Source organism: Rhinatrema bivittatum, chromosome 8 (assembly GCF_901001135.1).
Source record: "Rhinatrema bivittatum chromosome 8, aRhiBiv1.1, whole genome shotgun sequence".
NCBI lineage: Eukaryota > Metazoa > Chordata > Amphibia > Gymnophiona > Rhinatrematidae > Rhinatrema > Rhinatrema bivittatum.
Genome location: NC_042622.1, coordinates 177,733,821 through 177,756,348, shown reverse-complemented (window position 1 = coordinate 177,756,348; position 22,528 = coordinate 177,733,821). Strand labels below are relative to the sequence as shown.

Here is a 22,528-nt window from a genome sequence, read left to right as displayed (position 1 = left end):
ATTTACTAAAGCGACATCTTTTGATGACGCTATAATCAGGTGACAACTCTGGTAAAAGAGTCACGTCTTTAAATGGATGAGGATTGACAGGGCTAATAGTCCACCAACTCTAAACGGTCATCCTTGGAAAAACAAGATGATAGCACTACTCGAGACCGACAGCCTCTCACCAAGACACCCCGTAACACCCACCTAAACCCTCGTCCATAACCAAGATGGTACCCGCGCAGGCTCGCCCGGCACACTTCGCGCATGCCCAATAGCTGGATCGCTCTGGTGCTGAGAGCGGGTAGCCTTTAGCCCGTCCCTCAGCTAGGCGGCAGCGTTTGTGTCGCTCCTTGCGCGTGGCCGAGCTCGTGCGCTTGAGATTGTTACGTCAGCGCTGTCTCGGGCATGCCCAAACACTGTTGAAAATAAACAATAGTCCGGAGTGGCGGCGGCGCATCTTCATCTCTTTCTTATCCCTTTGACATCTAAAATCACTCCGTGGGAGGGGGGGGGGACAGCGAAACTTTCATCTCAGCAGTGTTTACAGAACCACCCTCCAAAACAAACAAACAATAAATACAGAAAGACTATCAAAGCCGAAGAAAGGAGGTAGCAAATGGAGGGGCTGTTCACGCTGGGGGTAAGTGTGTTTTCGGATCAGGGTGGCAGGAAATACATGGAGGACGTAACGCAGATCTTGGTGGAGCCGGAGCCCGAGCAGGACGAGAAACTGCTACTTCCGACCCCCGCTGAATGCAAAGAGGACGATGGCGGAGGCGGCTGCTGCTGCAAATCTTTGGGGACGGCCTCTACGGGCAAGGCAGCGGAGTGGAGTCGCTGCAAAACCAAGAGCGGCGGCGGTTGCGGCCGGAGATCGGAGCAGACCCCCGCGCGGTTGAGGCGACGACGATGCTGTTGCTGCTGCCGCCGCCGTCCCCCCTCGGTGGCTTTTTTCGCCGTCTACGACGGGCACGGAGGCCGCGAGGCTGCCCAGTTCGCCCGCGAACACCTGTGGAACTTCATCCGGAAACAAAGGGGCTTTCTTTCGCCTGAGCCCCGGGAGGTTTGCGCCGCCATCCGCAAGGGCTTCGTGGCCTGTCACCATGCCATGTGGAAGAAGCTGCGTAAGTAAAACCCCTGTCCAGGACCACCAGTACCTCTAAGGGGATTGCTTGGGGAAATGCCACCGTTTTGAATTTTGATCGCGGGCGCTCTCCCGAATAAACCTCTCCCCAGCTGCTCTATCCGCGCTGACTCCCTCTTCGCCTGCTGTTCCGCCTCCATCTGTTCATGCGATGCAGTTTCACGGACACGGTTCTCTCTTTGAAAGTTGACGTGCACTTTTCAGTTTATTTATTCATTTTTAGTGAAGCTCCACTTTAAGTTGGAGGAGCCTTAGATGTATGATGGAGGCTCGAGGCAGTAGCCCTGACGGGTTTACGCTTTTTTTTTGTAAAGGTAAACGAAAACGTGATTTGTTTCGCAAGTTATTTAATGGAGGGGAATCTAGCAATTCATTAGTGCAATAGGACATATGGGCCAGGAAAAAAATGTATTGCACGTGTAGCAAGGTGGATTAATGGAAAATTACAGGCAATCTTCGTTAAGCAGAAGCCAGGACTGTCGAGAGCGGGGGCGGGGTTTGTATTTGGGCTGCTTTTGGGGAAGATGCTAAAGTTCAGTTTGAACGGAGGCGCCAAAAAATGTATCAGGTACCAAAAAAAACCAAAAAACCCAAAGCATAGCCCAAGCTGCTGGGATGTGTGAGATCAGAACTGGCGATGGCGCGTGCCGGTGGCTCAGTTCGTGGATTTCTCACAGATGAGCTTTTAAATTTTTTTTTTTTAATGCGGGTGTCCTCATCCCTGTTTTGGTGACTCTGTTCCTTGAAGCGTCCAGACGGGTCCGAGCCCCGAGCGAACGCGGGACGCTCGCACTCCCCCGGCCCTGGAGTTCGAAGGCATTTGTTTCGACGTTCTGCCTTCTGAGCCGGACCCACCTCCTGTCGGCGGCAGCGTAGGAGTGACGGGATGATGAACCAATAAGGTTGAGAGGCGAGCTGGTCTGCGGCCCAATGGGAAAGCGCCCTGGCCGTTATACCCTGGACTTGGGCGTAAGTTCTAGAATGGAGCGTTGGTTTGGGCGCGGGTGCCTTCGAGGGACGCGGTGCTCAATTTTTTTTGGGGGGGGCTGCAGGGTGTCTGGTTTTCTGGTAATTTCTTGTGCTTACATTTAATTCTTCGCCTTTCCAAATCCAAAATGAGTGAAAAATTCAGGAATGGTTGATAGGTGCCTTCGCTGGAGAGTTTATACGATTTCTGCCCAAGGTCAAAAAGAATATCAGTAGGAGAAGCAGCATTTGAACCTTGGCTTCCCAGGTGCATAGCCTGTCGCGCAGTGAATGGATCATGGAAGATAGAATATGATGGCAGATGAGGACTGTAGACCAAATGATTTCCAGCCCCCTTTGCCTTCCTGGTGCAATGCTAGGACTTACTGAATTCTGTTACTAATTTCATTTCTACTGAGTTATACATTTTAAGGTAGTTTTGAGTGTCAATGTCATATCCTCCTATCTCTTCTTACGTTAGATTCTTGAGTCTCATCTCATTTGGTTTTTTTTTTTTTTTTATGCAGACCTCACACTACTTTGGTAGCCTTTCTTGTGGAGCACATTCAGCCTATCATTTCAGAAGTATGACCTCCAGAATTAAGAACAACAATTTGTCACACTGGGTCAGACCAAATGTCCATCAAGTTCATTATCCTGTTTCCAGCTGTGGCCAATCCTGGTCACAAATACCTGGCAGGATCCCCAAAAAGTAGAATCCACTCTAGGTGTAGAAGCATTAGCTACAGGCCTTGGGGAAGCATTAGTGGCTTCTCAAGGCCTTCCACAGCCCAGTCCAAAATAACCTGCCAGTCCCTTTGACTTAATTTCTATTTTTCATACTTCTTCCTCCTGGAGTAGTCATCGCTGTTGTTAGGCAAGGTATTGCTGCAACATTGGCTTTTAGAAACCATTTACTAGAGTCGTTTTGTTTGGGGTTTTTTTGTTGTTGTTTGAGATTTGCATTCTGCAAGTCTCCAAAAGATGTCAAAGCTTGCCTACCCAAATGGTGCAGGATCTGCAGAAAATGGTATGTGATTAGGCTTGCTGGTATGTATACCATACAGCAGGAGTGAGCAAACTTTTAAGAGCCATGGCCCCCATGCATTAATTAAATTAGTTTGGGATCCCCCCCCCCACGATGGGGTATTATATACGTGTGTGTGTGTGTGTATATATAAACACACACACGTATACATAGATGTGTGTATATATTTCGTGCTCTGTTGGTCTGGATGCGGGGTGGGTGTCTCTGTGCCCATGTAAACTTATTCCTTTCAGCAACTTGAAATGGAACAAAAGGAGGGCTTTGAGCCACTGGTTGGCAGTGTGCCTGCCTGGTGAATATCCTGTGTATGTGCACATTGAGATGGGCATTGACACACCACACCCAGACATGAGAGAGGCAGGCATAGACTACACACACAGATAATGCACACCATACAGACACACACTCCATGCCACACACTCCACAATGGTAAGGACTGGAAAAAAAAACCTATTTATTTATTTATTTATTTTTGAAGAACACAGACACACCACCCACTGGCAGAAGAAAAGACACTGAGAGGGGCATTGGCACACCATAGAGAGAGAAGCAGACAGGCAGACCACATCACAAACAGAGCCATAGACCGCACAAACAGATAATGCACAGCAGACAGACACACTCTCCATGCCACACACCACAATGATAAGGGCTGGTTAAAAAAAAATCCTTTAAAAAAATTTGGTGTCTGCCAAACATTTTTGGGAGCAGAATACAACTCCATCCCACTCTGGTGAACCTTTTTTTTTTTTTCTTTTTGTTTTTCACTACTTTTTCCCTATCAATGCTGTATGTCTTCATTTATTTTACTGTATTGATGCTCAAGAAGCAAACATACGAGTTGCAGCCCATTGCGTATTCAGCAGAAGATAATGTGGTCATCCCACTTCCCCAGGCTAACACTAGCACTCAGTCCCCTATACTCCTGTCTGTGTCCTTTATTTGCCCAAACTAATGTCATCTCCTTTCCACAGTGCTAATGTGACCAACCTCTTCTTTCCTGTCTCTTGGTCCATCTGCCTGCCTCTGACCCTGCAGCTGTCTTTCTTGCATGGCTTTAGAAAGAACGTGTGCTGTTTTTTGCGAACTATGCATGTTCAGCTGTACAGAGCACCCCCTCTCTTGGCCAGCATTGGAGGAGCACTGAAGGACTGGGATATGCCACATCTTTCAAGTGCAAAACCTATTAAGTATAGATAAGAACAGCTTTGAGAAACCAGATGAAGGGAGATTGCTGATTTTATTTGATTATATTTAGCTCATGCCTTCTCATGGATGGCTCAAGGTGCGTTACATTCAGGCATGGCATTTGTCTGGACTTTAATGTAATTAAGAAATTTTGCCAAATGTTTTCAGACTGGGCGATTGTTCCATAATGTTTTCACTCCGATATGAAAGTACTGGAAAGAGATGTGTCAAGGGCAGAGAAGGAGGAGGAGATGCTGTAATCTAATCATAGCAATAAAAACAAGAGAAGGCTTTCACAAACTCCAGATTCTCAAACCTCTACTGTTCCCGAACCATTTTAGAACTGTTCTACAATCTCTCATTTTCTCAAGCCTTGATTATTGCAACGCAATTTTCATTGGACTACCTAAATCTACACTGAAACCGTTACAAGTACTGCAGAATGCCGCTGCTCGAGTTCTCACTGGCAAGAGGAAATACGATCACATCTCACCAACCCTGAAAAACCTACATTGGCTACCAATTTCGCAAAGAATTAAATACAAGTCTAACTATTCTGCATAACGAAATTTACAAAGACAACAATTCTTCTCTGGATAATATGATCGCAATTCACAAATCACCCCGCTCTACAAGGACTAATGACAAATTGCAATTAATCATTCCCCCCTATCATCTGCAAAACTATCCATTACTAGAAATAGAGCCTTCTCCATAGCAGGGCCTAAAGAATGGAACTCTATTCCATCTTACCTAAGTTCTATCAGAGACTCCAAATCATTCAAAAAAGAACTCAAAACATGGTTGTTTAGACAATCATTCACAGTCTAATCTGAATAACCTTAGTCTTTATATTGAATCCCAAACCTTCCTTACTAAGAATCATCTAAACTGATTTTGTAAATTATCTGCTAATATGTTATACCATGCCTTTGCTAAGATGTTAACTGTCACTTGCGTTATAACATGTTTCATGTATGAAGTTGTTGTTCTCTGTAAACCGGGGTGAAGGCACTCTGCTATACTTCGGTATAAAAAAAAGACTCTAAATAAACAAATAGGAAAGGGGAAGATGGTAAAAACACCCAACACTTCAGTGGTATGGGGAACCACTGCTACTGACACACAATGTCAAAACCCAGATGTAATTGCATGATGCCTGATGAGGGTTTGTTTGTGGCTCTTGAGGATCGGCCTTGGCCATCCCTTAACTAACTTGTTGAACTTCCCTATATAGGGGACCTGTGCCACCAGTAACAATCCAGTATTTCTGAAACAGAGTAATGAGTAGAGGACTCGTTAAAATTCACTGGTCAAATTTAATTCTCCCCTTCCAACCATGGGGAATAGGGTTCAATATACTAAACACATAACCATCAATGAGAACTGATAGTGGAGTTCAGATTTCTGCAGAATAGGCTGAAGAATAAAATGGGTGGGTTCCTGAACTGGTCTGGTAGGACTCAAAGAAGAAAATTTCTCTTTTTTTTTGTTCTACTAGACCAGTTCGACCTCATGGGGTATAACCAAGCAACCCCTCAGACTGAGTGGGATCCTGACCAGCCTGCCTTCAGCGTTTTTGCTTCTTAATTGACTGTCTCTCTAGCTCTGCTGATGCAAGTGGTAAAGGAATGCAAGGATGACCATATCGCTTTGTATATCTCCTCCAGTGAAACCAATGATGATTTGTCCATGAAGGCCTTTGAGCCATTTTAGAATTAGCCCTGAGTTCTTTGGGGCTCACAAGCCCTTGCAATATATAGGCTGATCCAGTTTGTTGATCTATGTAACCTTAGTGAACTTAGTCACTGCTTCTCCTTTCCTCCGACCATAGAAGAAGACAAATAGATGACCTTCTAAAGGCATTTGTAACTTTTTGGATTCGAAGTAGAATCCTTCATTTAGCAGCTGAGGTTCTTTAGAGTGCTCCATCCTGTCCTCATTTCTGAAGACTCTGCAGAGAGCTTGCCTAACACAGGTGCAACGATGACACCACTTTGCAAGAATGACAGTTTAGTATGCAGAGATACCCCCTTGTCCAACAAAACTAAAAAATAGTTCTCCGTGCAAGAGGGCCGTGAAGTGTAATAAATGCTTAGCTAAGCAGATAGCTATCAAAAATGTCATATTGATCATATGATCCGCCCTAATAGGCTCAAACACACCACACACAAGACCTGAAGTATCAAACTGAGATCCTAGGATGGAATAGTCACCCTTACTGGGAGACAAAGATGCTTCATTCCTTGCTGAAACTGCAAAATTTCTGAATGAGCAGATGTGGGACACCTCAACTATCCCTCTATAACAGGTGATTGTTGACACTTAAACATTGAGAGAATTCAGAGCCAGACCCTTGACTAATCCATCTCGCAAGAAAGCCCAAATCCCCAAGAGCAGTGCTTTAGATGGTGACATACTTTCCCGTAAACGTCGCACTTCAGAAAGACCTTCCACAACCTGAGATAAGCCAGGGAGGTGCACGTCTTGCTTGTTGTCATAAAGTAGAAACCGCTTCCTGAATACTCTTTCTCAACCTTGACCTTTCAATAGCCTTGCTATAAGACAAAATGGAGACCGGATATTTAATTGAACTGAGTCTCGTAATAGTAATCTTCAGACAAGATCCTTTTCAGATCTGCATACCATGGCCTTATTGGTACTACTAGCCCCTGATGTGCTCCAGTCCTCTGTAGTACCTGTTCCACCATCGGCCATGGTAGGAATAGATACTGAAGACAGTGACACAGCCATTTCATGGCAGAACATCCAACCCTGCAGTCCCCAGTTGTGTTCTTCAGGTGAATAAGTCTGCTACCTTTGCATTCCTTAGCACCACCATGAGAGCCATCCTAAGCATGTCCTACTCGTCCAGTACATTGATTGATCTTTAGACCTGAAAGCAGTCTGTAAAAGGAAATATTCTTTTTTTAAATAAACAAGTGAAAAGGCCAGTCTTGCTAATTCCCTGCTTCTAGATACATACAAATTGTTCCAGCTGAGAGAGTTTTACTGAAAGTCAGGATTTCCCAAACCTGTCCTGAGGACCCCACAGCTATTCTGTTGTTCAGGATATCTGCAAAGAATATGCATAAGATAAATTTGCATATAGTGAGTCTCCATGGTATGCAAATTTCTCAATCATATTCATTGTGGATTTCCTGAAAACCTGACTGGCTCGGGGTCCCCAGGATAGGTTTAGGAAGCTCTGACCTAAAGGATCTTTACCACACACCACTCAGTAGTTGTGAAAAACATTCAGGCTTCTGTGAAACAAAGTGATCTTGATGTTTCAGCATGCACAATAAGGAGATACTTGAACAAAAATGGGCTGCATGGAAAGAGTTGCCAGAAAAAAAGCCATTGCTGCACCAACACCACAAAACAGCTCGCTTACAATACGCCAAACAGCACCTAGAGAAGCCTCAAAACGTCTGGAAGAAAATAATTTGGAATGCTGAGATCAAAATTGAACTTTATGGTCACAACCGTAAATGCTATGTTTGGAGTGGAGTTGACAAGGTCTATGAAGAGAAGCAAACCATCCCTGTGTGAAGCATGGGGGTGGATCTCTGCTGTTTGGGGGGGGAGCTCTACCCGCACAGGGAATTTAGATAAAATTGATGGCAGGATGAATGCAGCATCTTATCTTAGATATCCCAGTGAGCACCGTTGGATCAATTGTGAGGAAATGGAAGCTGCATCATACCACCCAGACACTACCTAGACAAAACTCAGCATCAGAGCAAGAAGGAGACTTGTGAGAGAAGCCACAGAGAGGCCAATAATCACTTTGAAGGGACAACAGCGTTCAGTGGCTGAGACTGAAGTGGAATTGCACCTGTCAACTATTACAAGACCTCTGTATATAACTGGCCTGCATAGGTGGGTGGCTAGAAAGAAGGCATTACTGAAGAAAAACCACTTCAAAGCATGTCTGGAGTTTGCCAGAAAGCATCAGAGTGACCCAGCTAAAATGTGGGATAAGGTTTTGTGGTATGATGAGTCAAAAATGGAGCTATGTGTGGCGCAAACCTAACACTGCCCATTCCTCAGCAAACACCATCCCAACAGTAAAGTAAGGGGGTGGCAGCATCATGCTGTGGGGATTCTTTTCCTCAGCGGGGTCTGGGCATCTTGTTAAAATTGAAGGACAGATGGATGTTGCAACATACAACAACCTGCTTCAGTCTGCTAAAAAACTAAAACTTGGGAGAAAGTTCACCTTTCAGTAGGACAGTGAACCCAAACACAAGACCAAAGCAACACAGGCGAGGTTGAACAACAAAAAGGTGAATGTTTTACAATGGCCAAGTCTATGTCCAATGTATTCGAGAATCTGTGGTACTGAAAATTGCAGTCCACAAGTGTCATCCAACCAACCAACCAACAACCTGGAGCAAATCTGCCAGGAAGAATGGGCAAAAATTACTCCCAGTGTGCAAAGCTGGTAGAAACTACCTCAACAGACTTAAAGCTGTTATCGCAGTAAAAGGTGGTTTTACAAAGTACTAGTCTGAAAGGTTGAATACTTATGGAAGCAACATTTTTCATTTTTTATTTATATTTTACAAAAAAATGCAGAAAAATAATGAATTGTGACTTTGAAATTTTACTTTAAGAGCATACTGGTCTGCAACAAACATACTGTCTGGAACATCTGTGTAAGCGTCATTTGTAATCCACACATCTGCTGACTTTTTAAGGGGGTCGAATACTTTTGCAAGCCATCATATTTCCATGCCCTTTGTCTGCCTCACTAGTTCAGTTTGAAGTTTGATGCCATAAGACCTACAGAATTAAATACAATCCAAACAAAGAGTCACGGGAAAGTAATAAAGTTAGGATCATGTGAAGCTGGAAACAGACCAAACCATTTACCACAGCAGAGCAAGGACAGTGAGGCAGTGGTGGATTACAAAATATTTTTCCAACATAGCAGGTAAATGAAAGCATCTGAATCATGCAATTCCAAAACTAGGATTATGGGAATATACTGGCATAGTCATACACCTTCATGCATCTGACCCTTGGAGTTTTTAAAAGTGTGTTTACATGCTTGGCTCTCAGAACGGAAACATGGGTTTCATGTTTGCCTTCTGACATGAAGTGGCAGGCCTTTGGGGAGCGGGAGTAAATATCTTTTGCCCGTCTTGGCCTGCTCACCCACTCCTGAGCGTACACCTCGGGTTTTTGCTAGGAGTTACTGAAAGTCTGGTGGAGGGAAGCAGAATATTTATATTTATTTATATTTATATAAACTAAAAATAAATAAATAAATAAAATATTGTTACACAAGGTGTTGACTGGCATGCATGGGGACGTGTTGGGACTTGTTTGGATGGGCTCTTTTTTTGTAGATGCTGAACTTAATCCATAGTAAACAGGTTGGGTGTGGTTTTATGTCACACAGAGGCATGTTACTAGCTAGAAAAGATGCACTCAGAACATTGCACTGCCCCTTCCTCCCCTTTATTGAAACACATTTGATTGTGGCTACTTTACTTCATTGGAAGGTGTCCTACAAAAGAGCTTGGAAAGAAGTGGATAAGCGGTATCCTTATTTTGCTGGTGCCCATTCTGGGCCTGCTAATATGCATTATTATTATAATACTTTTTTTATTTGATCTGTGTTCTGCTTTTCAGGCATTTCAGAGCGGATTATGTTCAGGCATTTCAGAGCGGATTATGTTCAGGTATTTTAGGTATTTCCCAGTTCCCAGAGGGCTCACAATCTAAGTTTGTACCTTTTACTTTATAGTAATTCATAGTGCAGTCCTTTCTAGGGTTGAACCATTTAACTTTAATTTATATATAAGAAAAAAATCTTCCCAATTAAACCAGAGCTTCAGCATGATGCTGAATATAACTAATCCCTTAATAGACACCAAACCTCGTAGTAGCTGCCCCCTCATTTGCCCCTGTGCACTTTACCACTGATCCTACTGTCGCCGGTTATTTCCCTTCCCACTGACCTTTGTATCTGTCCCAAGCATTTTGAATTCTGTTACTGGTGGCTTACTGACCTTTTTCCTAGTAAGGTGATTCAAGCTTGCAGTTGTGTCCATAAACAAACATATCCTCATGTTTCACTGGCAAGTTCGAACTTCATATCATGACCTCTTGTTCTTGTGCTGCCTTTTCTATAGAAAATACCACTACTTTGCACTTTATTGAAGCTTGCTAGATATGTGAATGTTTATCATCACTTTTTTCCTGCCTTTCAGTATCTTTTATTTTGTAAATCTTGCCCTTTTAAGCAGCGTCATTGGAATGAGAATATCTTATGCATTATTCCAGTTTGTAGACCACCCAACTTCCCATTTTTAGGAGATAAGAGTCCCTGTAAGTCCAAAAAACTAGTCTTCGATTCTCACTCCCACAGCTTTTCCTAGAAGTTACCCAAGTGCAACTTGGTTAATACTGGGTATTCTTTTTAAATATTTTAGCAGAGTGGCCAAGGACCATGACTGGGCTTCCTAGCACCTCAGGAACAACCGCCAGCGTGGTAATAATCCGTGGCGCTAAGATGTATGTGGCACATGTTGGAGATTCTGGAGTGGTCCTGGGAGTTCAGGACAACCCAAGAGATGACTTTGTCAGAGCCGTGGAGGTCACACAAGACCACAAGCCGGAACTTCCCAAGGAGAGGGAGCGAATTGAAGGACTTGGCGGCAGGTACCTTTATTTGTGTTTAGTTTTGGCCCAAATGTGTTTCCCTGTACGTACCAGGATCATTCCAGACTGGGGGTTATGTTCCCTGTCCAGCAGATGGAGTTAGAACCAAAAATTCCCAGGGGAGGACCTGTATAGCCACGCCTCCCTCGCCTCAATCCTCAGTATAGTTCTAACTCCAGCAGATTGAGCAGGGGACACGGTGGTCCCCAGCACTTTTCTAGTTTTATTTTCTCTTTGAGGAATCAATTAAATAATATTAGATAAAGGTTTTCTTCTAAGGGATAGGTTCTGTAGTGTTCTGACAGGACCACTCCGTTCAAAGAGAGACACTGTTTTCCAGTCAGGAACTTGCTGACAGGCTGTGTTTTTTGCCTGTCACTTTATTTCTCTCTTCCTATCTCTTTGGTTTTTTTTTTTCTCTTCCTTGCCTGGCTAGAGTGTGGTAAGTGTTATTTTTATTTCATTTACAGTCGTTGGTAGGAACAGGAATTTGAGGGGTGAAAGTCTGTAGTGCTGACCGCTCCCCCTAGTCCCGGAGTTTTCCTTTTCCCCTCCTCCCTTTCAGGGAGTGATTGGAGTTCCCGCCCTGCAGCTCTGCGACGACCCATTCCCCGGAGCTGCTCACCGTCGGGACAGCGTTTTTCCCCGACGGTCTCTTGGGGACAGTGAGGGGCCCGGAAGCCAAAGAGTTTTATTAATTCGCCGCTTCAGTTGTTGCCGCGCGCCGCAGCTGCCCCTCCCCCTCCCTCCTGCCGCGATGCAAAAATCGCCGAACGGCTCCGGAGCTCGGCACGGGCTTCAGCAGACCTCAGAGGGATTTTCTTCAGCTTTTCCTGAGGGGGAGTATGGCTTACCTGGTAGGCAGCTTGGAGGAGAGTCTGACCGCGCTGGCAGGAAGCGGCATGCCCCGTTTCCCCTCAGCGCGGGAACGGCGGCCATTTTCTCAGCTGACTCGGAGGCAGCTCTCTCTGAGGAGGACGGCGACGCTCCTCTCCAGGTTTCCTCTAACAGTATGGAGTTTCGGAGCGCAACGGACCAGGGCAGGCAAGGGGACGACGTCTCGGGGGGCCCCTCATCAGAACTTCCCGCTTTTTCGCCAGAATTCATTGTTTTAATGCACAAGGCATTTTTACAGAGCAGGGATCCGAATCTTGGAATTTGGGGTCCCCCTCCCCCCAAACTGGCCTGCTTGACACAGCTTTCGACGGCAGACCCTTACTTAGGGAGGGCTTCTTTGCCCACAGTGGGTGCGGGGTCCACTCAGCCCCCCCCCCCCCGTGATTCCTATACCGCTGCAACAACCGTCGGGAGATCCATGGCAAGATCCAGATGCGGATGATCCCTCCCTGGCGGCCCAGGTAGAAGGTGATGACCCGAGGGTCCTCCGTATTTTTCAAGCAGCGGAATTGGATGATCTCATCCCCCACATCCTCCAGGAAATGGACATTGACCCTCCTCCGGATCCTGTGGCTCAGGATCCGAAGATTAAGAAAGGGGATCCTCTCCTAGCGGGCTTACGACCTCTAGCGAAAGCTTTTCCCACGCATCACAACATCTTGCAATTGATTTCAAGGGAGTGGGATACTCCTGAGGCCAATCTTCGAGTCGGTCGAGCCATGGAAAAAGTTATACCCTCTCCCCACTGATTTCTTGGAGATTCTTAAGGTTCCTGCTATTGATTCAGCGGTATCTGCGGTCACGAAACATACTACCATCCCGGTCACGGGCGGGACGGCATTGAAGGATGTCCAGGATCGCAAGCTCGAGGTTTACCTCAAGCGTATCTTCGAAGTCTCAGCGTTGGGGATGAGGGCTGCTATCTGCAGTTCCCTAGCACAGCGAGCAGCTCTGCGTTGGGTACAACAGCTTCTCGCTTCCCAATCTTTGCCACAGGCAAAGACTATTCAGGCTGATAGACTTGAAGTGGTGGTTGCCTATGGAGCTGATGCTTTTTATGATCTGTTAAGGGTCCTCGCTCGTTCCATGGTGGCGGCGGTGTCCGCTCGTCGTCTTTTGTGGCTACGCAACTGGGTGGCAGATGCTTCGTCTAAGACGCGCCTGAGTTCCCTTCCTTTCAAGAGTAGGTGCCTATTTGGGGAAGATTTGGATCAGATCATCAAATCTCTTAATGAGAATGCAGTGCACAAGCTACCAGAAGATCGTCCACGTTCTTCTAGATCTTTTTATTCCTCCAGAAATAGGTACCGGAATCAACGGAGGTCGCGTCCTACTAGACAGCAGACACCTCGGGCTCCTTCTACATGATCACACACCTGGAACCGGTCCTTTCGAGGGCGCCGCCACGGTAAGGATACTCAAGGGGCAGGTCCTTCCTCGAAGGCTTCGCAATGATGCCAGAAGGACCCAAGAGGGGATCCCCCACCTGGGGGGTCGCCTTACTCTCTTTTACAAGGAGTGGGCCCAAATTACGTCGGATCAATGGGTGCTGGACATCTTAAGACAAGGCTACGTATTAGATTTTGTACACGAACCCCGAGATCGTTTTCTGTTTTCTCCTTGCGGTTCCCGTCTCAAACAATTAGCAGTCCAACAGACTCTCAATCGTCTGCTACAGCTGGGGGCAATAGTACCGGTAGCGGCCTCCGAACTGGGAAAAGGTCATTATTCAATCTACTTCGTGGTTCCCAAGAAAGAGGGCACTTTTCGACCTATCCTAGATCTCAAGACTGTCAACAAGTGTCTCAGAGTTCCTCGTTTTCGTATGGAAACGCTCCGTTCAGTGTTAGCAGCCGTGCATCTGGGAGAATCCTTGGCCTCTTTGGACCTTACAGAGGCATACCTTCACATCCCGATCCATCATCAGCACTTCTTACGCTTCAAGATTTTGGGACAGCATTTTCAGTTTCGTGCTCTCCCTTTTGGTCTGGCGACGGCTCCGCGTGTCTTCACCAAGATCATGGTAGTGGTGGCGGCGGCGCTCCACAAGGAGAGTATCCTTGTACATCCCTATCTAGACGACTGGCTCATTCGGGTGAAGTCGAGGACGCAGGGTTACCGTGCTGTAGACAGGGTAGTACAGCTTCTTCAGTCTCTGGGATGGATCGTCAATTTCTCAAAGAGCACACTTCGACACCAGCCGAGCCAAGGTATTTCTGCACCCGGACAGAGCTCGGGCTCTGCGTGCTCAGGTAACACGGTTCATGGCACTAGTTGCTCCCACAGCGTGGGATTATCTCCAGGTACTGGGAACCATGGCCTCAACAGGCTCAACCATGGCTCAACAGGCTCATCTCAGGCCTCTCCAGAGGTCTCTGCTTTCGCAATGGAACCCAGTGTCGAGAGATTTTCAAGCAGTACTGCCCATCCCGGATGTTGTCTTGCTCAGCTTACAGTGGTGACTGGACCCTCAACAATTAGCTCAGGGAGTGTCTCTACAGAACCCGGATTGGGTGGTCGTCACCACGGATGCCAGTCTCACCGGCTGGGGGGCAGTCTGTCAGGACAGGTGTCTCCAAGGTCAATGGACGATGGAACAGTCCACTTGGCCCATCAATCGGCTGGAGACCAGAGTAGTCCGTCTAGCGCTGCAGGGGTTCTACCCACTGGTACGCAGTCGAGCGGTTCGGATTCTTTCGGACAATGCAACCACAGTGGCGTACATCAATCGCCAGGGGGGCACCAGAAGCCATCTAGTCTCGTTGGAGACCGAGTTGATGACATGGGCGGAGCTACACTTACAGCGGCTAGCGGCTTCGCACATAGCGGGCGTGGACAACGTTCAGGCAGATTTTCTCAGTCAACAACACCTGGATCCCGGAGAGTGGGAACTCTCGGAGGACGCAATGCGAAGGATAGTACAGCGTTGGGGGAGACCCCATGTGGATCTAATGGCAACCGCGACAAATGCAAAGGCCGCCCGGTTCTTCAGCCGCAGGCGAGAGCGCGGTGCGGAAGGAGTCGACGCGCTGGTTCTTCCCTGGCCTCGACAGTGTCTCCTGTATGTCTTTCCTCCGTGGCCTCTAGTGGGAAAGGTTATCCGACGGATAGAGATGCATCAAGGTCCGGTGATCCTAGTTGCACCAGAGTGGCCTCGTCGACCATGGTTTGCAGATCTTCTCAATCTGGCAGTAGACGGCCCTCTTTGGCTCAGTCATCTGCCACGTCTTCTTCGCCAAGGACCAATATTTTTCAAGGAGGCAGATCGCTTCTGTCTTGCGGCTTGGCTTTTGAGAGGCGTCAATTGAGACGGCGCGGATATCCAGAATCTGTCATCTCCACGCTCCTGAAAGCTAGGAAGACATCCACGTCGGTTACTTATGTCAGAGTATGGAAGGTTTTTGAGGAATGGTGCGAGTCAAAATCGATTCTACCAACGCAGGCCTCGGTGACACATGTGCTTTCCTTCCTACAGGCTGGTCTGGATTTGGGCCTTGCCTATAATTCTCTTCGTGTGCAGGTGGCGGCGTTGGGAGCCTTCCTACGTAGTAATGACAGGGAGCTTCTGGCCTCACATCCAGATATCCTACGTTTTCTAAAGGGGGTAAAACACTTGAAGCCTCCAATTAGACCACCTTGTCCTTCTTGGAATCTCAATTTGGTACTCCGGGCTCTATGTGCACCGCCTTTTGAGCCTCTGACTTCGGCCACACTCAAGGATGTCACCCTTAAGACCATCTTCCTGGTGGCGATCAGCTCAGCACGTCGGATCTCTGAACTACAAGCTCTATCATGTAGGGAGCCATACCTTCGTTTCACGCCAGGGGGAGTATCCCTGCGGACAGTTCCATCTTTTCTGCCGAAGGTGGTCTCGACTTTCCATCTCAACCAATCGATAGAGCTTCCATCATTTTTATCCTCTGATTCTTCTGACCTGCGTCGGTTGGATGTCCGACGTTCTTTGATGCATTATTTGGAGGTCACTAATGAATTTCGACTCTCCGATCATTTGTTTGTCCTTTGGTTGGGACCCAGGAAGGGTTGCATGGCATCCAAACAATCAATCACTCGCTGGCTGAAAGGAGCGATTATAGCCGCATACATCGGAGTGGGTAAGTCTCCACCTTTAGCTGTTAAGGCGCATTCTCTCCGCACTCAAGCGACGTCGTGGGCGGAAAGTTCTGCAGTTTCTTCTCAGGAAATCTGTAGGGCGGCCACATGGAAGTCTCTCCACACTTTCGCAAGACATTATCGTCTAGACATTCGCGCGCCGTCTCACGGTCAGCTTGGAGACAGGGTCATACGGGCAGGGCTGTCCGCGACCCACCAATGATGGGGAAGCTTTGGTACATCCCACAGTCTGGAATGATCCTGGTACGTACAGGGAAAAGAAAATTATTCCTTACCTGCTAATTTTCGTTCCTGTAGTACCATGGATCATTCCAGACCCCTCCCTGGTTTTGGGGGTTCTTTGTGGGCCATCCCTGCTTTCCTGTCTTCACAATATTTTCACTCTGTATCTCTAGTTATTGCGAGCTGTGAAGACACAGTGCTGTTTGCAAGTTCTCAGTTACAGTTTTTTTGAGTACAAGTTAGTTGCTGTCACTTACAGCTGTGATTTTTTCTCTATATTTTTTAGATTAATTGATTCCTCTGGTTCTGTCTCTTCTCGTCTTGGCTTTGCTAGTCCAGTTACTGAGGATTGAGGCGAGGGAGGCATGGCTATACAGGTCCTCCCCTGGGAATTTTTGGTTCTAACTCCATCTGCTGGACAGGGAACATAACCCCCAGTCTGGAATGATCCATGGTACTACAGGAACGAAAATTAGCAGGTAAGGAATAATTTTCTTATGACTCTGGCATGGGGCTTTGTGACTCAAAACGTGGGCAAAAAGATTGGCTTGCGCAAGTGGGATTTAGTATAGGTTCTTTGTCTACCAGAGTTCTGGGAGACTGTCCCACCCTTGCTGTGCAACATCCCTTTGCTTAGACTTGCAGGATACTGCAGAATATCGCCATTTTGTGGCAACGCTTTCCAGAATCCAACCTTTTGGCTTAATGTACTTCGGCAGTGTATCAGAGCATCCACTGCCCAAGGCCTGTAGTAACCTGTTTTTGTAATATGTTTTATAAATGCGGTTTTCTCTTCCCTCCTATCAGTGTGATCAATAAGTCTGGTGTGAATCGGGTGGTGTGGAAGCGGCCTCGGCTGACGCACAGTGGCCCTGTGCGGCGTAGCACGATCATCGATCAGATCCCCTTTCTTGCAGTGGCCCGGGCTCTTGGTAAGTGTTCGGTGATAAGAGAGGGGAGCAAAGGTAGTGACTTGCCAGGATACACATCAATTTTTTTTTTTTTCTCTAGCAATCCTTCAGCAGAAATAATTTATTGGAGAAAACTGCATTACGCTTGGGCAGTAGTGATTGCATAAATGTTTCTGAATGCAGATGAATGTTTCCTCTTGTCCTTTGTCAGAGGCAGTTGCAGTCATGATGGAGGGGGGTGCTTGCAACAGTCTATCTTCCTCTCCTTATAAACTTAAACACTGTTCCCAGTCTCCTTTAGTTTTTATATATTGCATCAGTCCCTAACCCATCCTCAGTTCCTCAGGTTTCCTTCTTAGTTTTGATTGAGCTGCTTGTCTGACACAGCACTGTTCTTTCACAATCCTAATACTGTCACAGAACAACCTGGTGCTATTCCTTCCACTCACACAGCACTGCACCGGCCTGGTCTTCTCTTGTGCATCTGTCTCTGTCCTTGCAACCTCCCACCCGCCAGCTGGGTTTCCACTTGCCTCAAGGTCAACTACATGGTCTACAAGCTACTCCCTGAGGATTTCGGGGGACACAACCACCTGAGGTCGCAGGGTTTTCTTTCACGAAAAAAATACAACTCTGCATCACTAATCAGCCATGAACACAATCTTATAAACTAGATTTATTTAAAAGGGTTTTCAGTGTACAAAAAATTAAAAAGTGCAATACAAGGAAAGAAGAAGGAATTGTCACAGTAACATTAACTGTAAATCAATTTGACTACAAAATTAAAAGCCATATCGTTCTCAGAACTGAAAGTACTGAGTAACATTTTGTTGTCTGCACACATCTGTATATCCCAGCTGAAACTGCTACAGCACCAATGGTCCCTCCTCTCATGGCCTGACATTGACAGCTCATTCGGGCTCGGGGTTAACCCTGTTATTCTGCCTCCTCTCAGGATGTGATGTCTGCAGCTGTGATATTTGTGGCTCTTTCTAGTTCAGGGATTAATCCTGTTGTCTCCAGCTACTGGCACTGTAGAACACTGCACTGGTGTGCTGCCACCTGCTTTCTAACTTAAACATCCTCTGGGAAAGAAAAAGTTTTACACGGTAAACAAATTGATATTAACGGTTAATCTTATTTGTGGCAAAACCGTTTTATCATTTTTATAGTGCTATGGGATGTATGCAGCCCTGTACAGTGGCAAGAAGTGTTTAGGTAAGTGTGTCTCTGCCCCAAAGAGCTTACAATCTTAAGTGGGTATCTGAGGCAGTGAAAGATAAGTGATTTGCTAAAGGTCACAAAGAATGTCTTTGCTCTGACCACTAGACAACCTCCACTTCTGTCCATAGATGGAATATGTGACATTGTATCTGGCGCCATCAGAGATGTGAGTAGTGTACCTTCTAATGGCCTCTGGATAGCATAAAACAGCGTAAGCAGCATGCCCTTGCACATGAACAGGCTCCACTCCTAAACTGGGACCTCAGGTACTGAGCTGCAACACCCCCCCTCCCCCCGGCTTCAAAGCCCTATTCCCTGTACGTACCAGGATCAGTCCAGGACACCTGGGTTGTGACTCCGCACCAGTAGATGGAGACAGATTAAAACTTGTGGGCGGAGCCATATATAAGCCCCTGTGCCAGTCACAGCCCCTCAGTCTTACTCTGTCTCCAGTAGATGGTGCAGGTCCAGTCACAGCCCTTCCTGACCTGATTCTGGTGTTTGTCAGGTTTGGTTTTTTGAATTAGTTTTTTGTTAGGTCTATTTGTTCTGGGCTAAATTGGGTTTCTTTTTAATTCTTTCCCGGTTGCCCTGCCTCCCAGGGGAGTTGAGAGGTCCTGAGGGGACTACCCTCCCCCGGTCGAGGCCGCTGCCAGGGTTGAGGACCCGGCTGAGCTAGTGGCAGCGTCAGGGGTGACACCAGGGAGCCTGGTTCACTCACCCCTGCAGGAAATAGGGCTTTCAGAACCTGGGACAGCGCTTTTTTCTGTTAAAAAAAAAAAAAAAAAAAGTTTTACTTTTATTTTTTTGCGGCTCTCTGTTCCTTGGCGTTGCCGTTCCGTTTCGGTCGGTGGGGGGCGTCGCCTGAAGGGGGGAGGTCGCCGAATTGCGCCGTTTTGATTATTTTGAATTTTTTTCTTCTGAGGTGAATTTTCTGTTCGCGTCTCTGTTTTCCCGCGTTCGCCGGCATGCCTCGCGGTTCGCAGTGCAGGGCCTGCGGCTCGGCGCGCGCGCGTCTCTCCCGGGACAGCCTTTGTTCGGCTTGTGTCCCGGGTGATGAGGGCACCTCAGCAGCACCTCGGAGAGCTCGGTCCCGGGTCGCGCGATCGCCGCCGCGAGGTGGGGGCCCCTCTGTCACCCCTCAGGAGCTGTTCCCGCTTAGCGCGGGAGTGGCAGCCATTTTGGCCACGGGCCGGGAAATTTCCAGAGAGACAGTGGGGGCTTCGTCTCTACCTCCAGCGCTTTCCCCGCAGCGTGACAAAGCGAGGGAGGTCCCCTCGGAGGGGATTCGGTCCCCGGGGGACTCGAGTAGCGATTCAGCGGGTTCCGGAGAATTTTCTGAGGACTTTGCGCTGTTACTGCGCAAAGTCCTCAGATATAAGCGCAGCAAGCGCATACGGGGGGATGTCTCGCGTACTGCTATCCGCAAGTCCCCGCCTCGGAAAAAGAAGGCCAGGAAGGGTGCGGAGATCGCCCAGAGTTCGTCCCGAGGGAAGCGGCTTCCCCGGGGGCTGCCGCAGGAATCGGATTCCGAGGATTCCCCCGGGACGGATACGGAGGCCTCCGAAGAGCCCCTGATGGGGGCCGGGACGGCAGCACCGGATGCAGCGGCACAGCCTAGTGCAGGGAAAGGTGCACAGGCCTTAGACGGGGATGACCCCAAGGTGGTGCGGCTATTCCGCAGAGAGGAACTGTCACCTCTCATCCCAGCCATTCTCCAGGAGCTGGGGATTGAGGCTCCCCCAGTGGTGGTCCGCCAGGAGGCGAACATGGATCTCGTTTTGCTCGGCCTCACAGGGCCGGCGGTCGCCTTCCCTTTTCATTTCTCATCCACGGATATCCTCTTCAAGGAATGGGATACTCCGGAGCTGGGTTTGAAAGTCAGCAAAGCCATGGATAAGCTCTACCCTTTACCGGAGGAGGCGTTGGAACTCCTCAGACTCCCGAAGGTGGATGCGGCGGTCTCCGCTGTCACGAAGAGGTCTACCATCCCGGTCACGGGAGCAACTGCCCTCCGGGATATTCAGGACCGAAAGTTGGAGGTTCAACTCAAAAAGATTTTTGAGGTTTCCGCCCTAGGAGTACGAGCTGCCATTTGCACGAACTTTGCTATGCGTGCTAGTCTGCGCTGGGCCCAAGTATTGCAGGCTAATGCGGATCTCTCTCCGGAGGAGGCTTCCCAAGCAGATAGGTTGGAAGCGGCTATTGCATATGGGGCTGATGCGCTCCATGATCTTTTACGCACTTCAGCTAGGTCCATGGTAGCAGCGGTGTCGGCACACCGTCTTCTTTGGCTACGCAACTGGGCGGCGGATGGTTTGTCCAAGGCTCACCTCGGGGCGTTACCCTTTAAAGGGAAATTGCTGTTCGGAAAGGAGTTAGATGACTTAATGGTTTCTCTAGGTGAGAACCGAGCGTTTAAGCTGCCAGAGGATAGGGCCCGGGCGCGCTCTTCTTTTTCCAGCAGAGCTCGTTTCCGGGGATCCCGAAAGTCCAGGCCACAAAGATCCACCGGGTCCTCTTATAGACCGTCCTCTTCTCGGAACACTCACTGGCAGCAGTCCTTTCGAGGCAAACGTTTTGGCAGGCAAGGAGGAGCCCCGTCGGGTGCGGGGTCCAAGCCTTCGCAATGAAGTTCGGCCGGCCCATCCCTCCTTGCGTCCTCAGCACGTTGTCCCAAACGTGGGGGCGCGTCTATCCTTGTTCCTCGAGGAATGGGCCAGCATTACGTCGGATCAGTGGGTCCTCAATGTGATAAGACACGGTTACGAGTTAGATTTTGCTCGCATCCCAGTGGACAAATTCCTGGTCTCGCCCTGCAAAGATCCCAAGAAGAAAGCGGCGGTGCTAGATACCATTCGAAGACTAGAAAGCTTGGGGGCCATCTCTCCGGTTCCGGCCGATCAGTACGGCAAGGGCCGTTATTCCATTTACTTCATAGTTCCCAAGAAAGACGGCACTTTCCGACCCATTCTGGATCTCAAAGGAGTCAACAGATGCCTTCGGGTCCCTCACTTCAAGATGGAGACCATTTGTTCGGTGATTGCGTCAGTGCGGCCAGGAGAATTCCTTGCGTCACTAGATCTCACAGAAGCATACCTTCATGTGGGCATCCAACCAGCGTTCCAGCGGTTCCTACGGTTTTGCATTCTGGGAAGACACTTCCAGTTCCGGGCTCTTCCGTTCGGCCTGGCGACAGCGCCTCGGACATTCACGAAAGTGATGGTGGTGGTGGCGGCGCACTTACGTCGGGAAGGCCTCCTGGTTCACCCTTACCTCGACGATTGGCTGATTCGGGCGAAGTCAGAGAGCTTGTGTCGGCAGGCGGTAGCCAAGGTGCTTCAATTCTTGCAGTCCCTGGGCTGGGTGGTCAACTACAACAAGAGTCATCTGGAACCCACTCAGTCCTTGGAGTATCTAGGAGCCGTCTTCGACACAAAACGGGGCAGAGTGATTCTCTCTCAGGAACGGATATGCAAATTACAGTCTCAGGTGCGACGGCTTTTGTCTCAGCACCGTCCGCGAGTCTGCGATTACCTGACGGTTCTCGGATCTATGGCCTCCACGCTGGCGTTAGTCCCTTGGGCATTCGCTCACCTACGGCCGCTGCAGTTTTCATTGCTTTCCCGCTGGAAACCGATTTCAGAGGAATTTTATCTTCCACTGCATCTCGACAGTCAGGCGCGCTCCAGCCTGAGCTGGTGGCTGGACTCCAAACATCTCTCCTGTGGAGTATCTCTTCTCCTTCCCAACTGGACAGTGGTGACCACAGATGCCAGTCTTTCCGGTTGGGGTGCAGTCTGCCAAGGGAAATCGGTTCAAGGTCTGTGGTCAGAAGATCAGACCCGGTGGTCTATCAACCGCCTAGAGTCCAGGGCGGTCCGTCTGGCATTGCAAGCTTTTCTACCCCTCGTACGAGGAAAGGCGATCCGAGTATTGTCGGACAACGCTACCACCGTGGCTTACATCAATCGCCAGGGCGGGACGAAAAGCCCTCAAGTAGCGGAGGAAGCGCGTTCCTTGATGGCCTGGGCAGAGCGGCATCTCAGCGATCTCGCTGCGTCTCACATAGCAGGAGTCGACAATGTCCAGGCGGACTTCCTCAGCCGGCACCACCTGGATCCGGGAGAG

The 22,528-nt window shown here is 48.3% G+C and overlaps 1 protein-coding gene across 1 annotated transcript in view; it reads left to right on the top strand.

Moving 5' to 3' along the window:
• The first annotated feature begins 419 nt into the window (after window positions 1–419).
• Window positions 420–22,528, top strand: part of PPM1D (protein phosphatase, Mg2+/Mn2+ dependent 1D) — a 59,662-nt gene continuing 37,553 nt past the window's right edge. Inside the window, exons 1-3 of the mRNA XM_029612020.1 lie at window positions 420–1,112; window positions 10,784–11,012; window positions 17,070–17,194. Coding sequence (XP_029467880.1) covers window positions 605–1,112; window positions 10,784–11,012; window positions 17,070–17,194 — 862 coding nt within the window. The 5' untranslated portion in view covers window positions 420–604. The remainder of the gene's footprint in view (window positions 1,113–10,783; window positions 11,013–17,069; window positions 17,195–22,528) is intronic.